This window comes from Phoenix dactylifera, chromosome 4, assembly GCF_009389715.1.
Source record: "Phoenix dactylifera cultivar Barhee BC4 chromosome 4, palm_55x_up_171113_PBpolish2nd_filt_p, whole genome shotgun sequence".
Lineage (NCBI taxonomy): Eukaryota > Viridiplantae > Streptophyta > Magnoliopsida > Arecales > Arecaceae > Phoenix > Phoenix dactylifera.
Window position 1 is genome coordinate 11,652,969 of NC_052395.1, and position 16,209 is coordinate 11,669,177.

General features: G+C 38.4%; 2 protein-coding genes and 1 long non-coding RNA gene across 3 annotated transcripts; all 3 read right to left on the reverse strand.

Annotated features, from left to right (window-relative positions):
- Positions 1-1,105: 1,105 nt before the first annotated feature.
- Positions 1,106-2,189, reverse strand: LOC103722693 (laccase-11-like). The gene is made up of 2 exons (XM_039125189.1): positions 1,736-2,189; positions 1,106-1,572 (listed from the first exon to the last, which is right to left on the reverse strand). The coding sequence occupies exons 1-2, from the start codon at positions 2,117-2,119 to the stop codon at positions 1,546-1,548; spliced, it is 411 nt and encodes a 136-aa protein (XP_038981117.1). The 5' UTR covers positions 2,120-2,189; the 3' UTR covers positions 1,106-1,545.
- A 6,474-nt stretch (positions 2,190-8,663) lies between these two features.
- On the reverse strand, positions 8,664-11,292 carry LOC103722692 (laccase-11-like). The gene is made up of 6 exons (XM_039125551.1): positions 11,176-11,292; positions 10,915-11,066; positions 10,595-10,839; positions 10,381-10,509; positions 9,223-10,146; positions 8,664-9,100 (listed from the first exon to the last, which is right to left on the reverse strand). The coding sequence occupies exons 1-6, from the start codon at positions 11,272-11,274 to the stop codon at positions 8,970-8,972; spliced, it is 1,680 nt and encodes a 559-aa protein (XP_038981479.1). The 5' UTR covers positions 11,275-11,292; the 3' UTR covers positions 8,664-8,969.
- Positions 11,293-13,678: 2,386 nt separating this feature from the next.
- On the reverse strand, positions 13,679-14,972 carry LOC103722680. The gene is made up of 2 exons (XR_606515.3): positions 14,773-14,972; positions 13,679-14,191 (listed from the first exon to the last, which is right to left on the reverse strand). It is a non-coding gene; the product is annotated as an uncharacterized LOC103722680 (long non-coding RNA).
- Between the last annotated feature and the right edge of the window lie 1,237 nt (positions 14,973-16,209).

Below are 16,209 nucleotides of genomic sequence, written 5' to 3' on the forward strand. Positions count from 1 at the left end.
AAAATTATTCAGGATGGTTAGCTAATCGGCCTAATCACAGCCTTGACTCCTAATTTGAGTAGTTTTGAGTCCAACCAAATAATATTTCTAGCCATTTCTAAGGATTACAGAAATAATGAAACTCCAACCAAATACAAATTTTAAGTCTCAGACTACGAGTAATTGATTCTAATTCTCTTCTCACTTGCACTATAATTATCAAATTCAGGTAATGCAATACCCAAGATTTAAATCAAGAGCATCTAATTGCTGAGCAGATGGGATGAACCCTAGTGCACTCTTCGGTAACTTGGTATTTGATGATAGGCATCAAGGAATTACAGTTTATACAGTTGCATCAATTCACGGATGCAAGTGGAAGAAAAAAAAAACAATGCATGAGATCACTACTAATAGGATTTGGGTCCACAGGTTTGGCACCCTTCCTGCAATTGATGCATTGGAAAGAGAATTTGTATTCAAAAGATGCATGGTGGTGCTCCTGCTGTCACTTTCAGATTACATAGGAAATAAATATGTTCCCACTGTCATCAAGGAGAAAAATGAAAACAGAGAAAAGATGCATGCCATCACTAGATGCATGCATGAAGATCTCTATATGTTGTCAAGATAATAAGAGTAGCTCATGTAAAACTAGGACAACAAAAATACTACTTATCTTCTTAACATAGACTTCCTGTTCCTTTATTATCAGCGCAGAATTGATTGTATTAAGCCTAATAACATGTTGAAGATAAGCAGAAAATGACAGCAAATAACATGCCTGCCAAATCTTGTATAGACCCACATTTCACATCAGACTTTGCATTGTAAAACTTTCCTCAACATACAAGTTTGTGAAAAATTTACCGATGAAGTGAAACTTCTAAGTTAGTTCAATATATGATCCGTACTAATTTTTCTAGGGCTAATCTTTGAGGTGAGTAAAAGACAGAGTATCTCATAATAATAATAATAATATATGGTTGTGTAACTGTTAACCTTCACGATTTGACATTATATACTGTTTTATTTATGTACTTTCCTAATTTGAGTCACAGAAAACAAACAGGCAATATAATGCCTTCCATGATCAGTATATTCTTAGATTTCATGATATCTTTCATGACCTTGTAACTTGTTTTCATGATCTATAATCATGTACATTTACATATAGCTTGCCAAACCGTCTCAAAAATTTCTATGAATCGCCTAACGGGTAAGAACAAAACAACGGATGAAAGATGATCATTAACACAAGCAAGCAATGATTCTTCGGAGGCCATCTTATTCACACAAAAGGCCTCTACAAAAGAGTATCAGAGCAATCTTATATTACACCAAATGGACAAAAAGTGATTGTAGACCGAAACCTCGTAATCCACACACCTTCCTGCAACTTTTGCAGGACAACATAAAACTGCAAGGAAAGACCTAATCCTCCTACCAGTTAGCAAGGAGGGAGATCCTTTGGAGGAGGTAGGATGGATTTTTCTGGCCCGTTTCCATTCTCCACAACGAAAGCCATCATGAAAGCCATCTTAAGCCCCCAAGTAGTGCAGAGTTTTAGATGACAGTGCATGAACCAAACACCTGAAATGATAAACAAGTCAATTGTGAAAAGAGGTTAAGATGGAACTGACCTAAGCTTAAGAGAGCATGAGAATTAACAAAGAAGGAAAAAAATCATGCAAAACATCCATATATCCAAGTGCCTGTTTATCTCTGTATGCACATAACTCCGGATCTTTCTCACCTGGATTATCAGCCTAGAATAGAATTGTTGTCCAACCTCCTGTAGGAACACCAACAGTGTTCCTTTTTGGTGCATCAACCAAGTTAAACTTAGCTGGTCTTTCACTGGGTCAAAGTTTCCGATCCCCCTCCCTAAAACAAAGAAATTGTAACCGTGGAGGTGGAAGGGATGCAACTCAACTGTGAGGTCTGTGTCTTGAAACACCAATTCAAGTGTTGAATTGCGAGCAATCCTGCTAAGCCAAGTACCCAAGGATGTGCCATGGTTTGCCGTAAGGGGTACACCGGTATAATTGAATGTGGTCACGGGCTTGTCAGGGAAGTCTAGCCTGAACACTCCCTTGATGTTGAAGTAATGTGCTTGAAGTAGCCCAATTTTAGGCATCACAAAATTAATGTTGTTTAAGGATGCAGTGAGTGATGTGCTATTCAAGCAAGCTGGTCATGGTTCCATCCTTAGACTGACTGCATAGAAGAGATGCCTGTCAATATCAAAAGGCACTTTATCAGGAAATTGCAGAGAATTTATGCTCTTGAGCTTGTCAGGGAAGTCATTAACAAATTTAGTGTCATTTGGTGCAGGTAGTTGAGGAAGAATTGGGACCACAGTAGTTAGGATGCCTTCATATTGTAAATAACTGTTGCAATTGTGTTATCTACAGCAATTGCCAATTGGGGCATCCATGAAGTACTCCTACAGCAATTGGGGCATCCATGGAGGTGTAGCATCCATGAAGTACTCCTATAGCAATTGGGGCATACCTGAAGGTGTAAATAGCGGTAAATAGCTGTTGCAGTTTTGTCAGCCTTAACAAGAACATTTGTGGTTTGACCAGAGGCAATTAGTATCGCCTTGGTGGTGAAATGTTGTGACCAGCAATAGCAAAGAAGAGCTCATCAGTAAGGGCAGCATTATTGATTCGTAGGAGGTAGGTCTTACGGTCTTACCCATTCAACTTCCATTGCAAATGCATCCAAAACAAAAGAAGAATAGTAAGATGTTAACTTCTCATCATGGAATTTGATTCATGGTGCAAACATACATTCTCTTGAATGCTTTGGGTAGATCTTCTCCTACTTAAGCTCTTTATACCTTTCTAGAAACAACTTGTCGAAGAAACCCATCCCATACAAAGTGTGTTAAAAGAAGAGGGAATCATGAAGCTAGATAACCAATTATATGAGCAAAGTCATTAAGGTTGAATTTAAGCCATCTAATCTTACGTTTCTCTGAGCATGGAAAGAGAGGTCCTGGTTTCGCATTAATTGTATGGGCAGCAGACATGTTTGGTGGCAATCCAAGCATGTTGCATCTCAACCTCTAACATCCACATTCCACAATTCCCCTACAATGCCAAGAACCAAAACTGCAATTAGCTCAATTTGTAAAAGAGCACGGAAGTCTTCTGTTCTTCACTAGGCCATGTTTATTAGTCTGCACTTACCTAAGAAAAGCTCAGTTTTTCCATGAGGTTGTGGGACTGGTAAGGAACTCCGTCCTTTGGCATGATTCGCAAGTGCACCATACACAAAGGCTCACAGCCACAATATATGAGCATGCCACCACAATGTTCATATCTGGCCTGTGAGCTTTAAGCCATAGGTGTAGCTGTTGCCACCTTGGATTGGGCAGTGAGTTATGTAGACTAGCCCATCAGCCCATCCATTTCAGAACTGCTTCAATCCAGGTCTACATTAGCACCATGATCACCTTTTAACAATTGCTATTTTGATAATGAGGCATCAAACAATTGATCCAAGAGATTTAACCAGTGGATGGAGATGTTATATTATGCGTAGTTTGTAACATTGATGATGACTCTTATCTCCCTCTCTGGCATAAACAATTGGCCCAGGGAACCTCCCATTAAGAGTAACAATTGGCAGAGTCTTCTCATATTCCTCACTAAAATCTGATTCCCAAAGAGAATATGATTTCATAATAAAGAAGAAAATGCATAAGTTGAAAGTGATTGCTGCTAGAACTTAAAATAAACTCACATCAAATGGAAAATTCAACTTGAAATGAAATGAAAGCGAGAAAGCCCACAAGAAGAAGAATTGATCTATAGAAGGAAGAGGCCATCTTTTTGTCAAAAAAGATAGAAGTGATAGCTGGTGAGAGAAGGGTACCTTGTTTTTATATGGGTGTAAAGGGTTTGGGGTAACATCAGTTTGTTAAGGGAGAAGGATGTTGGTGAACCTAGTTTAGGTGAGGATATCCAGGGTTGCACCACTGATATATACTTGGAAGCAAATAGTGATGGAGACCTTCAAGGGGGAAAAAGGAAGGAAGCTAGAGAAGTATACAGGTTAAAAATAAATTTTTCTGAAAAAAGATTAAAGCCTTGAGAGTATGTTAGACCAAAACCTCAAATGAACTTGATCTTTATCATTAAGATTAGAGAACAGTAAATGTTTCGATTTTCATTTTAAAAGGAAGAGAGGTGAGTCATGGAGAATACAGATGCACTTTTGGAGGCAACACTGGCTTACTTCGAAGAGCAGATGAGTTTCAATAGGTGATGAGTCGCCATAATGGATTATTTATGTCATAGTTTTTCAAGGTCAGATATTTGTAGGAATATGAGGAATCCATCTAAGAGAGGAAAGGATTCATATATCTAACAAGCAAGGGATACTTCAATAGTAGTAGCTAAATGGATATAATTAATGCTCTAGTTATTTAGTTCAGCATGAGTACTGGTCATGATCTTGAACTTGATTTCAACCTCAGTCTCTACCATAATTATAAATTCAAGATCTACGCCAACCTTTTTTTCTAAATAAAACATTAAAAGTTACTTAAACTAGGTTTTCTAAATGAAACTTTTGATCATTACTTCAAGCCCCTCCTCAAGCTAATGCCACTAAGATATCCTTTTTACCTCTTAACTTACCTAAATGTTATCTCAGTTTCTTTTGAGAAAGATATCTCATCACAATTTCAATTTCGATTTTGTTCTTGCACAAAGGCCTGAGCTAATTGGTCAGGTTCAAGTTGAGCCATCTCCCAATTCGAGTTCAATCATGCTTGATTGTTAGTAGGAGATGATTAAACCATGGACAAGGCTGACTCCTCTAGATTTGTGATTCTTTTAATATGCGAAGGCACATCCTAAAAGTGGGAGAGTATGTGCAAGTAAATTTTATGAGATACTATAATTATATGTAATAAAATGCCTTGAAATGCAAGACTTGCCTGCCTTTGCCAAAACAAAAAAAAAAAAGTTTTTTTTTCAATGGTGGGTACAACTGAATCTTTCGTGTCGAAACCAAATACTATCCAGGAGTTAAATAGACATCTTGTCCTACCTACTTAGACAAAGACCTAGCAAGTATCTAACAAATACAGCTCATAGGTTACCAATTTTAAGATTGCTTTGGAAATTATCATGATTATAAGGCCATGCTCACTTCAAAACAAAAAATAAGAAACAGATCAAAAGTTTTGAACATCAACTGAACACCTCAACAAGCTAACAAACTTGAAGAAACTAGACTCTGAAATAAGAAATGCAAAACCATACCATAGTTTTTGCTGATTTCTCAATGCCCTAACTTTTTCATTCTTGAAACTTGTATCTTTAACTTGCTCATTTCGACTTCTTTTCTTCTCACGCACTTCCTAGGATATTAATGACAGCAGCTTTCTTTCTTTGATGCCTTTTTTATAGCTATTTTGAGTGAAAACTTTTTCTTAATATCATACAACACAAAATGACTTATTTTTATTCAACAAATCAAGGAAGGAGATATGCCATCCCCTCAAAATTCTACCATTTATTCTGATCCCACCTCATGTTGTTATTAAGAGAGTGTCCAAAGGATCAGCCAGCATAGTAGCTACTCATAGTTACCTTCTTCTAAATCCTTTTTCGTAACTAAGTATATCATGCTACATATAAAGAGGAATAGATATTTACTCTTTCTAATTCTAAACAATAATGACCTCTCCTAAATATATCACATCATAACTTATTAGTGTTGAAAAGACTTTCAGCGACACCTTCAGCATAGATCTTCCAATATAGTCTGAGTAATAAGAATTAAGAGCCTCTAGTTTTAGAACAATAGTGAATTATAAATTCTTGAGAAGACTAAATACCACTCACCTCAAATATTCCTCATTGATTGCTATTTAGGAACCATTTGATCATTTTATTAATCATATGGACTAGGCTAGAAAAAGTGCGTAAAGTCCTTAGGGTTTTAGACTTTTCAGCAAGGCCATCTCTTGCTCGCAGTCATACTATACAATCTCAATGAGCTCTCAATCGGATTTTCACCACACATCCACCTCAAAGATCACCATTTATCTAGATTCGTCTTATGCTCCTCCAATCTCTTTATGGACAATATTTCGACAATAATTCCATCTTTTGTACCTCACTGCCAGGTTACTTCTTTGGAAAAGAAACCCTAAAATCACAAAGAAGCAGCATTAACAATCAAAAATTCTAAAATCCAAGAAAAGAATAACCTAGAACAATCTAATATCAAGAAATCGAAGATGAAGAAGAAGAGAGAAGTGGAGTTTGGAAAAACGTAAAGAAGTCTGCCATTACCTTCGGAAATCTGGAACCCTAGAGAATCCATTCTCTCTTCTAAGCTTGCGATGGCGGTTCCAGCGCATCTCCACCAATTGAACTTATGTAGGTGTTCTAATCTACCAATAATCCACCGAAATCTGGGATCGAAGCAAAAGGAATAGCTTAAGATTGCGCAATTACATTACCTAAAATCGGCAGCAATGGGAATTGGGACTGGATGAAGTTAGGGTTAGGAAGGAAGAGTAGGGCCAACGGAAACACTCGTCGCCATTACTTAGTTGGTTTGGAGAGATTCTCAGGCGTCAACTACCGAGAAATATGCCGGTCACGTGCAATGCACATGATGACTGTGGAATGTCCAGAGGCCGCCAACGATGTCCATGCCCATAAAGTTTGTTAAGCCAAACCGTACCATATCGATACCTAATATAAATAGCATACCAATGCTTAGTGTATCAAAAAAAAATTTCTGTATCATACCACACCAATACTATACTAATATGACATCAGTATGAAATCTGATACCAAAACAACGAATCTTGTTAGAATCATCACATCTGTGGTTATTCTCGTACCAATCTAATCAAGAATATTTAGTTTTTTCGCGCATACTGCTCAAAAGGCTCAAGCAAGAATAGTTTAATCCAGCTAGAACTTGATAGGGTACATCATGAATGAGCTTGTTATCAAACTGATCAAGTCTTTATTAGTTTTAAGATCAAATTATTTATGTACCAAGCTACGAATAGATCTTGAATGAGCCATTACTAGGTCAAGCCCGAGCTTTTTGTGAAGTCGTAATACTTTGTCCTCCATATTTTTTGCTCCAAAGACAAATGCCTTGTGTTATCTTGTAAATTTAAATATTTAAGAAATTTGTTTGGGCAATCACAGAGGAAAAAATCTCATAAACATGCAAGGATAATAAGCAGCTGAGAGAACTTGCTAACTCTCCTATGATCTTCTTCCAATGAAACTCCTAGAAAAAATTTCATGAAAAGAAAATTGAACGAAACAATCGTGCTAAGATTAAACTAGTATCTGTAAAAGATAATTTGTCCAAGCCACACTTTGAATCTTTGAACTATATCACCTTGGGGAATGAAGAATATTAATTTATCCATCTCTTGACTTTCATGAAATGAATACAAATCAAAAGTGAATAAAATAATGCCTCCATCGGTTGTTTTTATACTTTCTTTATATTATATTTTGAGCAAAATAGTTATTTACATTATCAGAGGCACACAATTAGCATAGGTGCAATGCCATATGATCAAACTAAAAGGAAAAATCATTAATTGAATTTCTCAACTAATTGTCCCTCTCAGATTTTTCAAAAGTCTGCCACCGATTGCATATGGATAGAAAATTGTTAATCACAGTCCTACAAATAATTACTTGAAGCCTTATACTCAAGATCTAAAAAATACATGAAAGTCATTGGTTAACATTAGCAGTGCTAATACTCCCCTCAGCCAACTGTCCTTTTGGAGCTCGTGCCACAAGGGTGTTCACTCAGGGAAGTACCTTACTTGTAATCCCATCTTGTAATTGTGAGGATCCATGCCGGCATGTGTTTAATCCCACATCGATTATTCGCTGGGTAGATATTGGATACTTATATGGAATCAAAGAACCCAAATAATAACTTCCGGCTAATTATTTTGGATGAGGTAATGGGTTGCATCAAATAGTATCAGAGCGGACCTAGTCCATAACCTATGTGGACTAGGGGACACTGCAGCATGGATCTATTGGGGCTGACTACGAGCCGATCGTGGTGCTTTTGATTATATTTGAATAAATTTGAGCCCTTAGCTTAACAAGGACGCCAAGGCTACAGGCGTGTGTTTAGTCCCACATCAGTTATTCACTGGGTAGATCTTGGATACTTATACAGGATCAAGAAATCCAAATAATAACTTTCAGTTAGCCATTTTGAGTGAGGTCTTGAATTGTTACAGTGCAAGATAATAAGCACTTCTTAGCATTTGCTAATTCTTCTACAACTTTTTTTCCAATAAAAACCTCTAAAATATATAAAAAAAATGGTGCTAGGAATAAGCATGCATAAAAGTTATGTCGTCCTAGCCACACATATGGATCTTCAATTAAGTATGTCACTTTTGGGAATGAACAATTTCCATTTTTCGTTCTCGCCTTTCATAAAGTGAATCCAAATAAAAAATGAATGATTTACTGCCTCATCAGATTTTTTTCCTAGCGATGTTCTTGTATGCTATCTTTTAGAGCACAGAGTTATTTACATTATCAAACCTACGCTATTAGAGTAATTGCAATACGTCAGATAAACGAACTAAAGGAAAACCATTGATGGAATTTCTCAGCTAATTGCAACTTCCGCAGGTGCATAACAATCTTTTACATATCAACCTCATGCTTCTGCAACCAATTGCAAATGAATAACAGTTTTTATTGTAGTCCTGCAAATAATTACTTGGAGCCTTACAGTCAATAACAAAAGAATACGTAAAACTTGTTGGTTATCTTCGGTAGGGCATCTTATTGACCCAAAAAGGCCTCTTGCACAGAGCCTCAGGACAAGCTCAAATTACACAAATGGACGATGAGTAATCCTTGAAAACTCGTCATAAACAAATCTCCTGCAACTTTCGCAGGACATCGAGACTGCAAGTAGACGCTTCATCCTGCAGCTTTCTAGCATGGCGGCAGGTCCTTCGGAGGAGGTAAGATGGATTCTTCCGGTCCATTTCCATTCTCCACAACAAATGCCATCTTAAGCCCCCAGGTTGTATGCAGCTCTAGATGACAGTGCATGAACCAAACACCTGAAACATGAAGCTACGTATGAGTCCATTTCATGCATGTTGATGGACATAAAACAAGCTTAAGAGATCACTAGAACTGATGGTGAAATGAAAGGATGCATGTAAATAATTTTTAAGTTAACCTGGATTGTCAGCTCTAAATCGGATTGCAGTCCAGCCTCCTGTAGGAACACCAACAGTGTTCCTTTCCGGTGGATCAACCAAGTTAAACTTCGCCGGATCTTTCTCTGCGTCGAAGTTTCCGATCCCCCTCCCCACAACAAAGAAGTTGTAACCATGGAGGTGGAAAGGATGAGACTCGGCTGCGAGGAGGTTGGTGTCCTGCAGCACCAATTCAACCGTTGAATTGTAAGGAATCCTACTAAGCCTGGTGCCCAACGATGTTCCGAGGTTCGCCGTGAGGGGTGCACCGGTATAATTGAACGCTGCCGCCGGCTTGTCGGGGAAGTCTGGCCTGAACACTCCCTTGATGTTGAAGTAATGAGCTTGGAGCAGCCCAATTTTGGGCATCACAAATGTGATGTTGTTCAAGGATGCAGTGAGCCGGGTTCCATTCAAGCAAGTTGGGCACCGGTCGATCCCCAGACTGGCTGTATAGAAGAGATGCCTGTCGATGTTAAGAGGCACTTTAGCAGGAAACTGGGGAGAATTTAGACTCTTGAGCTTGTCAAGGAAATCATTGACAAAATTGGTGTCATTCGGCGCGGGCAGTCGAGGAAGCATTGGGATCACAGTGGTTGGGACGCCTTTGTATTGAAGAATAGCTGTTGCAGTTCTGTTATCTACGGCAATCGGGGCGTCCATGAAGGGTCTAGCGGCCATGAAGTATCTTCCGGGGGTTTTGTCAGCCTTAACAAGAACATTGGTGGTCTGACCAGGTGCAATTACTATGGCGCTGGTGGTGAAAGGTTTGCAATAGACTGCATCAATCTCGACCACCGTCATGTTGTGACCGGCAATTGCAAAGAAGAGCTCGTCATTGAGAGCAGCGTTGACAATTCGAAGGAGGTAGGTCTTACCCCATTCAACTTCCATCGCAAATGTATCTGAAACAAGAAGCGGAAGAAGAAATGAGATGCTATCAGCATCTCCTGGTCAAATTTGCACCACGATTCTATTATGTGTTCTGATCTTCTAGGTTTTGAATAAAATCTTCATCCTACCATTTCACCAGAGTATTTTATAATTAATATAATAATTATATAGTTTGTCGCTTGAACAAGACAGAGATATGAAGCTAGTGCGCAATGGGACCAAGGCTATTGAGCGTATGATCTTACGTTTCTCTGAGCATGGGAAGAGAGGTCCTGGTTTTCCATTAATCGTGTGAGCGTCCGACATGTTTGGAGGCAGCCCAAGCATGTTGCCTTGCTTCTCAACCTCTTCAACATCTGCATGCCACCATTCTCCTGCACACCAGTATCAGAATTAGCTCGCTACGTAAAGAAGAACAAAGAGCTCACCAGCTATGCTGCAACTCCTAGCTGCATTCACCTAACACCAGTTCCGTCTCTGCATGAGGCTGTGGGAATGGGTACGGAACTCCTTCCTTTGGCATGATCACGATTGCACCATAGACAGTGGCACGCAACCATAAGATACGAGCATGCCACCACAATGTTCCTCTCTGTCCGGTAACATTGAAATCGTAGGTGTAACTTCTACCACTCTGGATCGGGCATTGAGTAATGTATGCTGGACCGTCAGCCCATCCATTTCGGAATTGCTTCAATCCATGCCTGCATCGACAAAAACCCCAGTTAACCTTTTAAGCAGAGCATAAGGCATTAGAATATCGATCCAAATGACACTACCAGTGGATGGAGATGTTATATTGTGCATGGTTTGTGACGTTGATGATGACTCTATCCCCTTCTTGGGCATAGACAGTTGGCCCGGGGAACCTCCCATTAACTGTAACTATTGGCTTAGCATGGCAGAGTCTGCTCACATTCTTCACTCCAACCTGATGCACAGAGAGAAGAAGCAGAAATTTTGAGAGAGTTTATTGCTGCAACTTCCCTTTTCTTTTGAGTTTTGATGGTGTTTACTGCTATGGCCAAGAAGGTACTCACATCAAACTGATACTTCTTTATGGCAGCCTCGGCGGATAGCGAGCCAAAAGTAAGAAACACCGCCAGCAAGAGAAAGGATACATAGAAGGAGAAGGCCATAGTTTTGATTAAAAATGAGTAGATCTGAATGTTGGTGAGACATGGGGTTGATTGGTTCTTATATATGTGGAAGGGGCTCGAGGCGCCATCGGTTTGTTAAGAGAGAAGGTTGTTGGTGAGGTGAGCCAAATTTACGTAAGGAAATCCACTGGGTTGTATACTGATGCTTGGAAGCAAGTGATGATGGAGACCATGAAGGAGGAAAGTGGTAGGAGGCCAAGGAAGCATGGAGCTAAAAACTATATGCTAATAGGTTTGAGAGTCATGTTAGGCCAAGAACTCAACAGAAATGGAACAATCGTTAAGACAAAGGAATAGTGAATGTTTCTGATTTTTTTTTAAGGAGGGAGAGAGGGGAAGTGGAGAATACGGATGTGTTTTTGGAGGTAGTATTTGAGTTGCTTCGAAGAGAAGTTCAGATTGTTGTAGTTCATTTGAGATTGTAGTTGAGGCGTCACCGAAGTAGATTTCTTTATCTGTATTACAATTTTGTGAAGTCTGGAAAATTCATATGGATATGAGAAAGCCTTCTATGAGAAGGAAGGATGCTTATATCTGATAAGCAATGGATGCATCAGTAATAGCATCTGAGTGGTTTAATTAATTCTATAATCATTGAGTTTAATGTGAATATCAATTTTGTCCTCATCATGATCTTTGTTTTTACCCTCGATCTCCATCATAACCCAGATTTCAACCCAATTTCCAATCAATTCTCAATGCAATTTTGACCTTCATAATCACTTCATTGCCCACCTGATGCTAATCCCATTTTGATATTGACATTACCTTGAACTTCATGTCAGCTCCCATTTACCTCAATCCTGATCTCAATTTCAATGATGGTGTTATTCTCAGATCCTGGAAGCGGAACAAATGGTTCAGGAAAATGTTTGGCTACTTCTAAATTTTACTTCCAACCATGCTTGATTGTTAAAATAGAACGTTAGAAATCCGATGAACAGGACTAGTTCCTGTTTTTCTGAAAATGGTTTTGATTTCTTTTGCAATTCACATCCAAAATGTTGGAGGCCATATGCATATGGTGGGTATACCTGATCAGCCTCCAAACCAACTTGTATACAATGAAGTAAGAGAAACTCCTCTCAACCTAGACATAGAGATAGCAAGTTGCATGACTGTGTACCAACCATAAGCTTCCATCTTAGGACCATTCGGCAATGATCGCAGTTGCAAGATCATTCTCTCTTCAAGAGGGGTAAAAAGTTAGAAAATCAATTAGAAAAACCAAGAAGTTACAAAAACAGAATTAAAACCTAGATTCTCAATTAAGAAAGAACAGGGGGAAAAAAGAAACAACAAAAAATGTAGCTGTTTGATCAGTGCCTTCAACCTTCTGCTCGTTTTTGCGACTTGCATCTCTTATTTGCTTATCTCAACTTCCTATCTTCCAATTCTCACGCACTTCTCAGGATGTTTTCAATTAGTCTTTTGCGTAGATGCTTTCAGTCACACTGTTTTTTTTAAGCCAAATCTTTTGCTAATCCGGAGCATGTACACAAGACTATTAGAAGCCTTTTTCGAGTCTTTTCTTAAAAAAAGTAGGCTCTCCAAGGGGCTTTTTTTTTGAGCTATGGTAAATTATAAATCACACCAAAAGGAGCACAATATGTATCATTGAATCCAGATATTGCCCATCTTTCTACCACCTTTCCTTTGGACTAGGGCTGCAAAGGAACCAAGATATTCAGCTCAACAATAGGCCCTTGAGTGTTTTTCTCTTACTTTTTTGTGATAAGACAAGGTTCAAGTGAGTTCACTTGATTATTGAACTCATTAACAAATGAACCACTCTAGCTCAAGTCGGACTTGAGTATCCTTGTCGTATGGAAAACCAAGATGGGCAGCTTAGTACCTGGCGTGGCTCATTTTTACCCTTGAGCGCCGTGTTTTGTTTTATTAATCTTTTGTACAACTGAAGAAAAATATTTTGACTGTAAGGGTTAGGTTAGACCAGAGAGGCATGATGTATGCTGATTCTTTCAGGAAACTTGAGGCCAGCATCTAGTCAAACATCCATTCTGAATAGGCAGCAGACTCTTTACAGCCTAAATTGGAGTCAGGATCCATGTGTGTTTTGTACCCCATAAATATGTACATCTCTCCATAGCCACCACATCATTTAATCATGGTGATGGAAAGCTATTAAATTTAAGGATGATGCGGCATATATAACATACAACCTGATGTGACCCACCGTGACATGTTCGATAGCCATCCATCTCTATGATTGGATAACATGGTAGTCATCAAAGAGTAGAACCTTTTACGGTGCAAAAAGCGTAAAATAGAGGATCCGAACTCCAAAATTGTTGAAAAGTCAGGCAATTCAAGTAGGACTTTTTACATACTCAAAAAAAAAGTCGAGATTTATTATCCAATTAAAACCAACCATCCCAACATTCCCAATGTATTAGATGTATGCCCAACTTACACAATCAACACAAATCTGCCACATGCTTGTAGAGAATATACATCCATGTAGACACCAGCTGAATTATTCTGGAGATGAGGTCCGGAACTAGAAAATTAACATAGCAGGGAAAGGAGACATGACACAAGTAAATCGATCAAATATATTCCTTTCGGTCATTTGATCAAACAATCACCACTTTATACAAATAAAATAATCAAAGTTTAGAAGAATTAAAATATCTACAAGATCGTATTGAGTAGCTTCTGTTGTAGCCATCCGCTATCATTTGAACTTCTCACGGTTAAAGCAGAAAACTTTCTGAAATGGGTCGGAGGAGACCTGAGCCAATCCCGGCGGTTGATCCAAGACTTGGTTATGAAATGAGAAGCTTCACGCGCTGAAAGCTGCCGAGACCATCCAACTCTACCTGAGAGGTCCAAGCCAGGACCGTAGCACCTGTACTACCCGTAGAACGCCGTCCTGGGACAAAATTATGATTACAGTGTTGGAGTCACAAGAAAAAGATCCCCCCACCCCCACAACACACACACATACAAAAAAAAAAAAAAGGCTCATCTCCTTTAATCATAGAATTTGATTGTTATGTATGGCCTCAAGTTATTAAGGTGCAAAGTTTAAAATTGTTGGTGAGCATGTTTTTTTTTTTTTCTTTGATGTAAAGAGAAGCAAAAGGAACCATCCGGTTTTTATTGAAGATTAATCATATTTACAATAGAACTGAGGGGGCAGAGATGAGTTACATTGTCAAGGGAGGAGATGAACAGATGCGAGAAAAAGAAACTAAATGGTTTCAAATCAAGTGTCTAATAATTAGGACAGAGAATATTGGTGCTCGTAAAAAAAAAACAGTGGAAGAATAAACCTCATCCAGACCAACAGGCATGCGGCAGGGCCAAGAGTCTCTCCTCTCCTTTGGGTGACAGGGTCCAAGGACCATGTTTCTTGGAAGGAGGGAGCAGAAGAGGAAGAAGAGAGGAAGAGGAAGAATAGGAAGAATAGGAGGAGGAAGAAGAGGAAGAAGAAGAAGAAGGGGGACTCACCGTGGGCGCCGACCGCAGGCGCGGCCGTGTGGCTGCGGGCGCCGGCCGCAGGGGGGCGCCGTATGCCGGGGGCGGCCCCAGGCGCTCCACAGTCGCGGCCGGGGGCGCCGCCGGCCGCTTCCCGGTCCTCCCGAGCCCAATCTCCCTTCGTGGGAGAAGAAAGAGGGAAGGAGAGAAAAAAAAAAGAAGGAAGAAGAGGGGAAACTTCGGAAAGGAAGGGGAGAAGAAAAAGAAGAAAAGAAAAATAATAAAAAGAGAAAAATAATAAAAATAATAATAAATAGTAATAGCAGTAGTAATAGTAGTAATAATAATAATAATAATAATAATAATAATAATAATAATAATAATAAGCATATAAGTAAATAAATAGATAATTAAGATAATAAATAAATATATTTAAATGAATAAAATAACAATAAATAAATAAATAAAAATTAAAAATGATGAATGAGTGGTAAATAATCTATCCTCTATGCTGATGATAGGTACAGTGAATTTGTCATCTAGGTCTAGAGATTTGTAAGTGAATCAAAGTAAGTTATCCTGGCACAAATCTTCTTGATTTCAAATCACTGTTTAATTGTAAGTGTGAAATCGAGAAATTTATATTTATTATGATGTATTTTCTTAAAAGTAGGATCAAGCATATGATTGTATGTGATTCATGAATTTGATCAAATTGCATCCTGCATGAATATTTAATTGGGCATGAATTATAAATATGATAAATTGCATGGAAATGATATCTGTGGCATGATCATGAATTTTATGCATAATGATGCCATTTATTACTTTTCAACCTATATATAAGGGTATGATTTATGAAAAAGAATAATGATTTATGAACTCTCAGATAGATATACTCGCTTCTAGAAATAGAGGCCAGTCGACATTCTGGAGCTAGCATCCAACGAATACGACCCTCTGCCAATGGGTTAAAGTTTGTATTTCGTCGATTACGAAAACGGCTCTATTACGGGATTATAGTGATCATAGCAGCACATCTGTCTGAGAGAAGGATTTATAAAGTATAGATAGATGGCAGTATTTTTATATGATTTGCATTATCATGTTTATGAACTTGCATAGCTGGAGCATACATTGCTTTATGACTTGTTTTGAGTATATCATCTATGAAATGCTTTATTTTGCTATAACTGTTATATTCTCTAAATGACGCATTGGCATTAGAAAAATTATGCTTGATCCAATAAGATAGTACATGGTTACTTACTGAGTCGCAAGCTCATATCCTCTTTCTATTTTTTTTAATTTATTTTAGATAACTAAGGCTGCTAGGAGTGGAAAAGAGTGAATGAAAATAGAGTTGAAGCATAGTTACAGGCATTCTTAAAAGTATCTATATTAATAAGTTTGGGTTGTAATATTGCAAACTTAAGTATTTGATTTAGATGCTCTGTACTTTCTTCTTTA

Excerpts from the sequence above, each read along its gene's own strand:
- LOC103722692 (XM_039125551.1), bottom strand. The coding sequence starts at position 11,274 with ATGGCCTTCTCCTTCTATGTATCCTTTCTCTTGCTGGCGGTGTTTCTT. Across the intron at positions 10,147-10,380 it reads CTTCCCATGCTCAGAGAAAC|ATACATTTGCGATGGAAGTT; the intron begins GTAAGATCATAC and ends TTCTTGTTTCAG. Across the intron at positions 9,101-9,222 it reads ATTTAGAGCTGACAATCCAG|GTGTTTGGTTCATGCACTGT; the intron begins GTTAACTTAAAA and ends TTCATGTTTCAG.
- LOC103722693 (XM_039125189.1), bottom strand. The coding sequence starts at position 2,119 with ATGCCTAAAATTGGGCTACTTCAAGCACATTACTTCAACATCAAGGGA. Across the intron at positions 1,573-1,735 it reads ATTCTAGGCTGATAATCCAG|GTGTTTGGTTCATGCACTGT; the intron begins GTGAGAAAGATC and ends TTATCATTTCAG.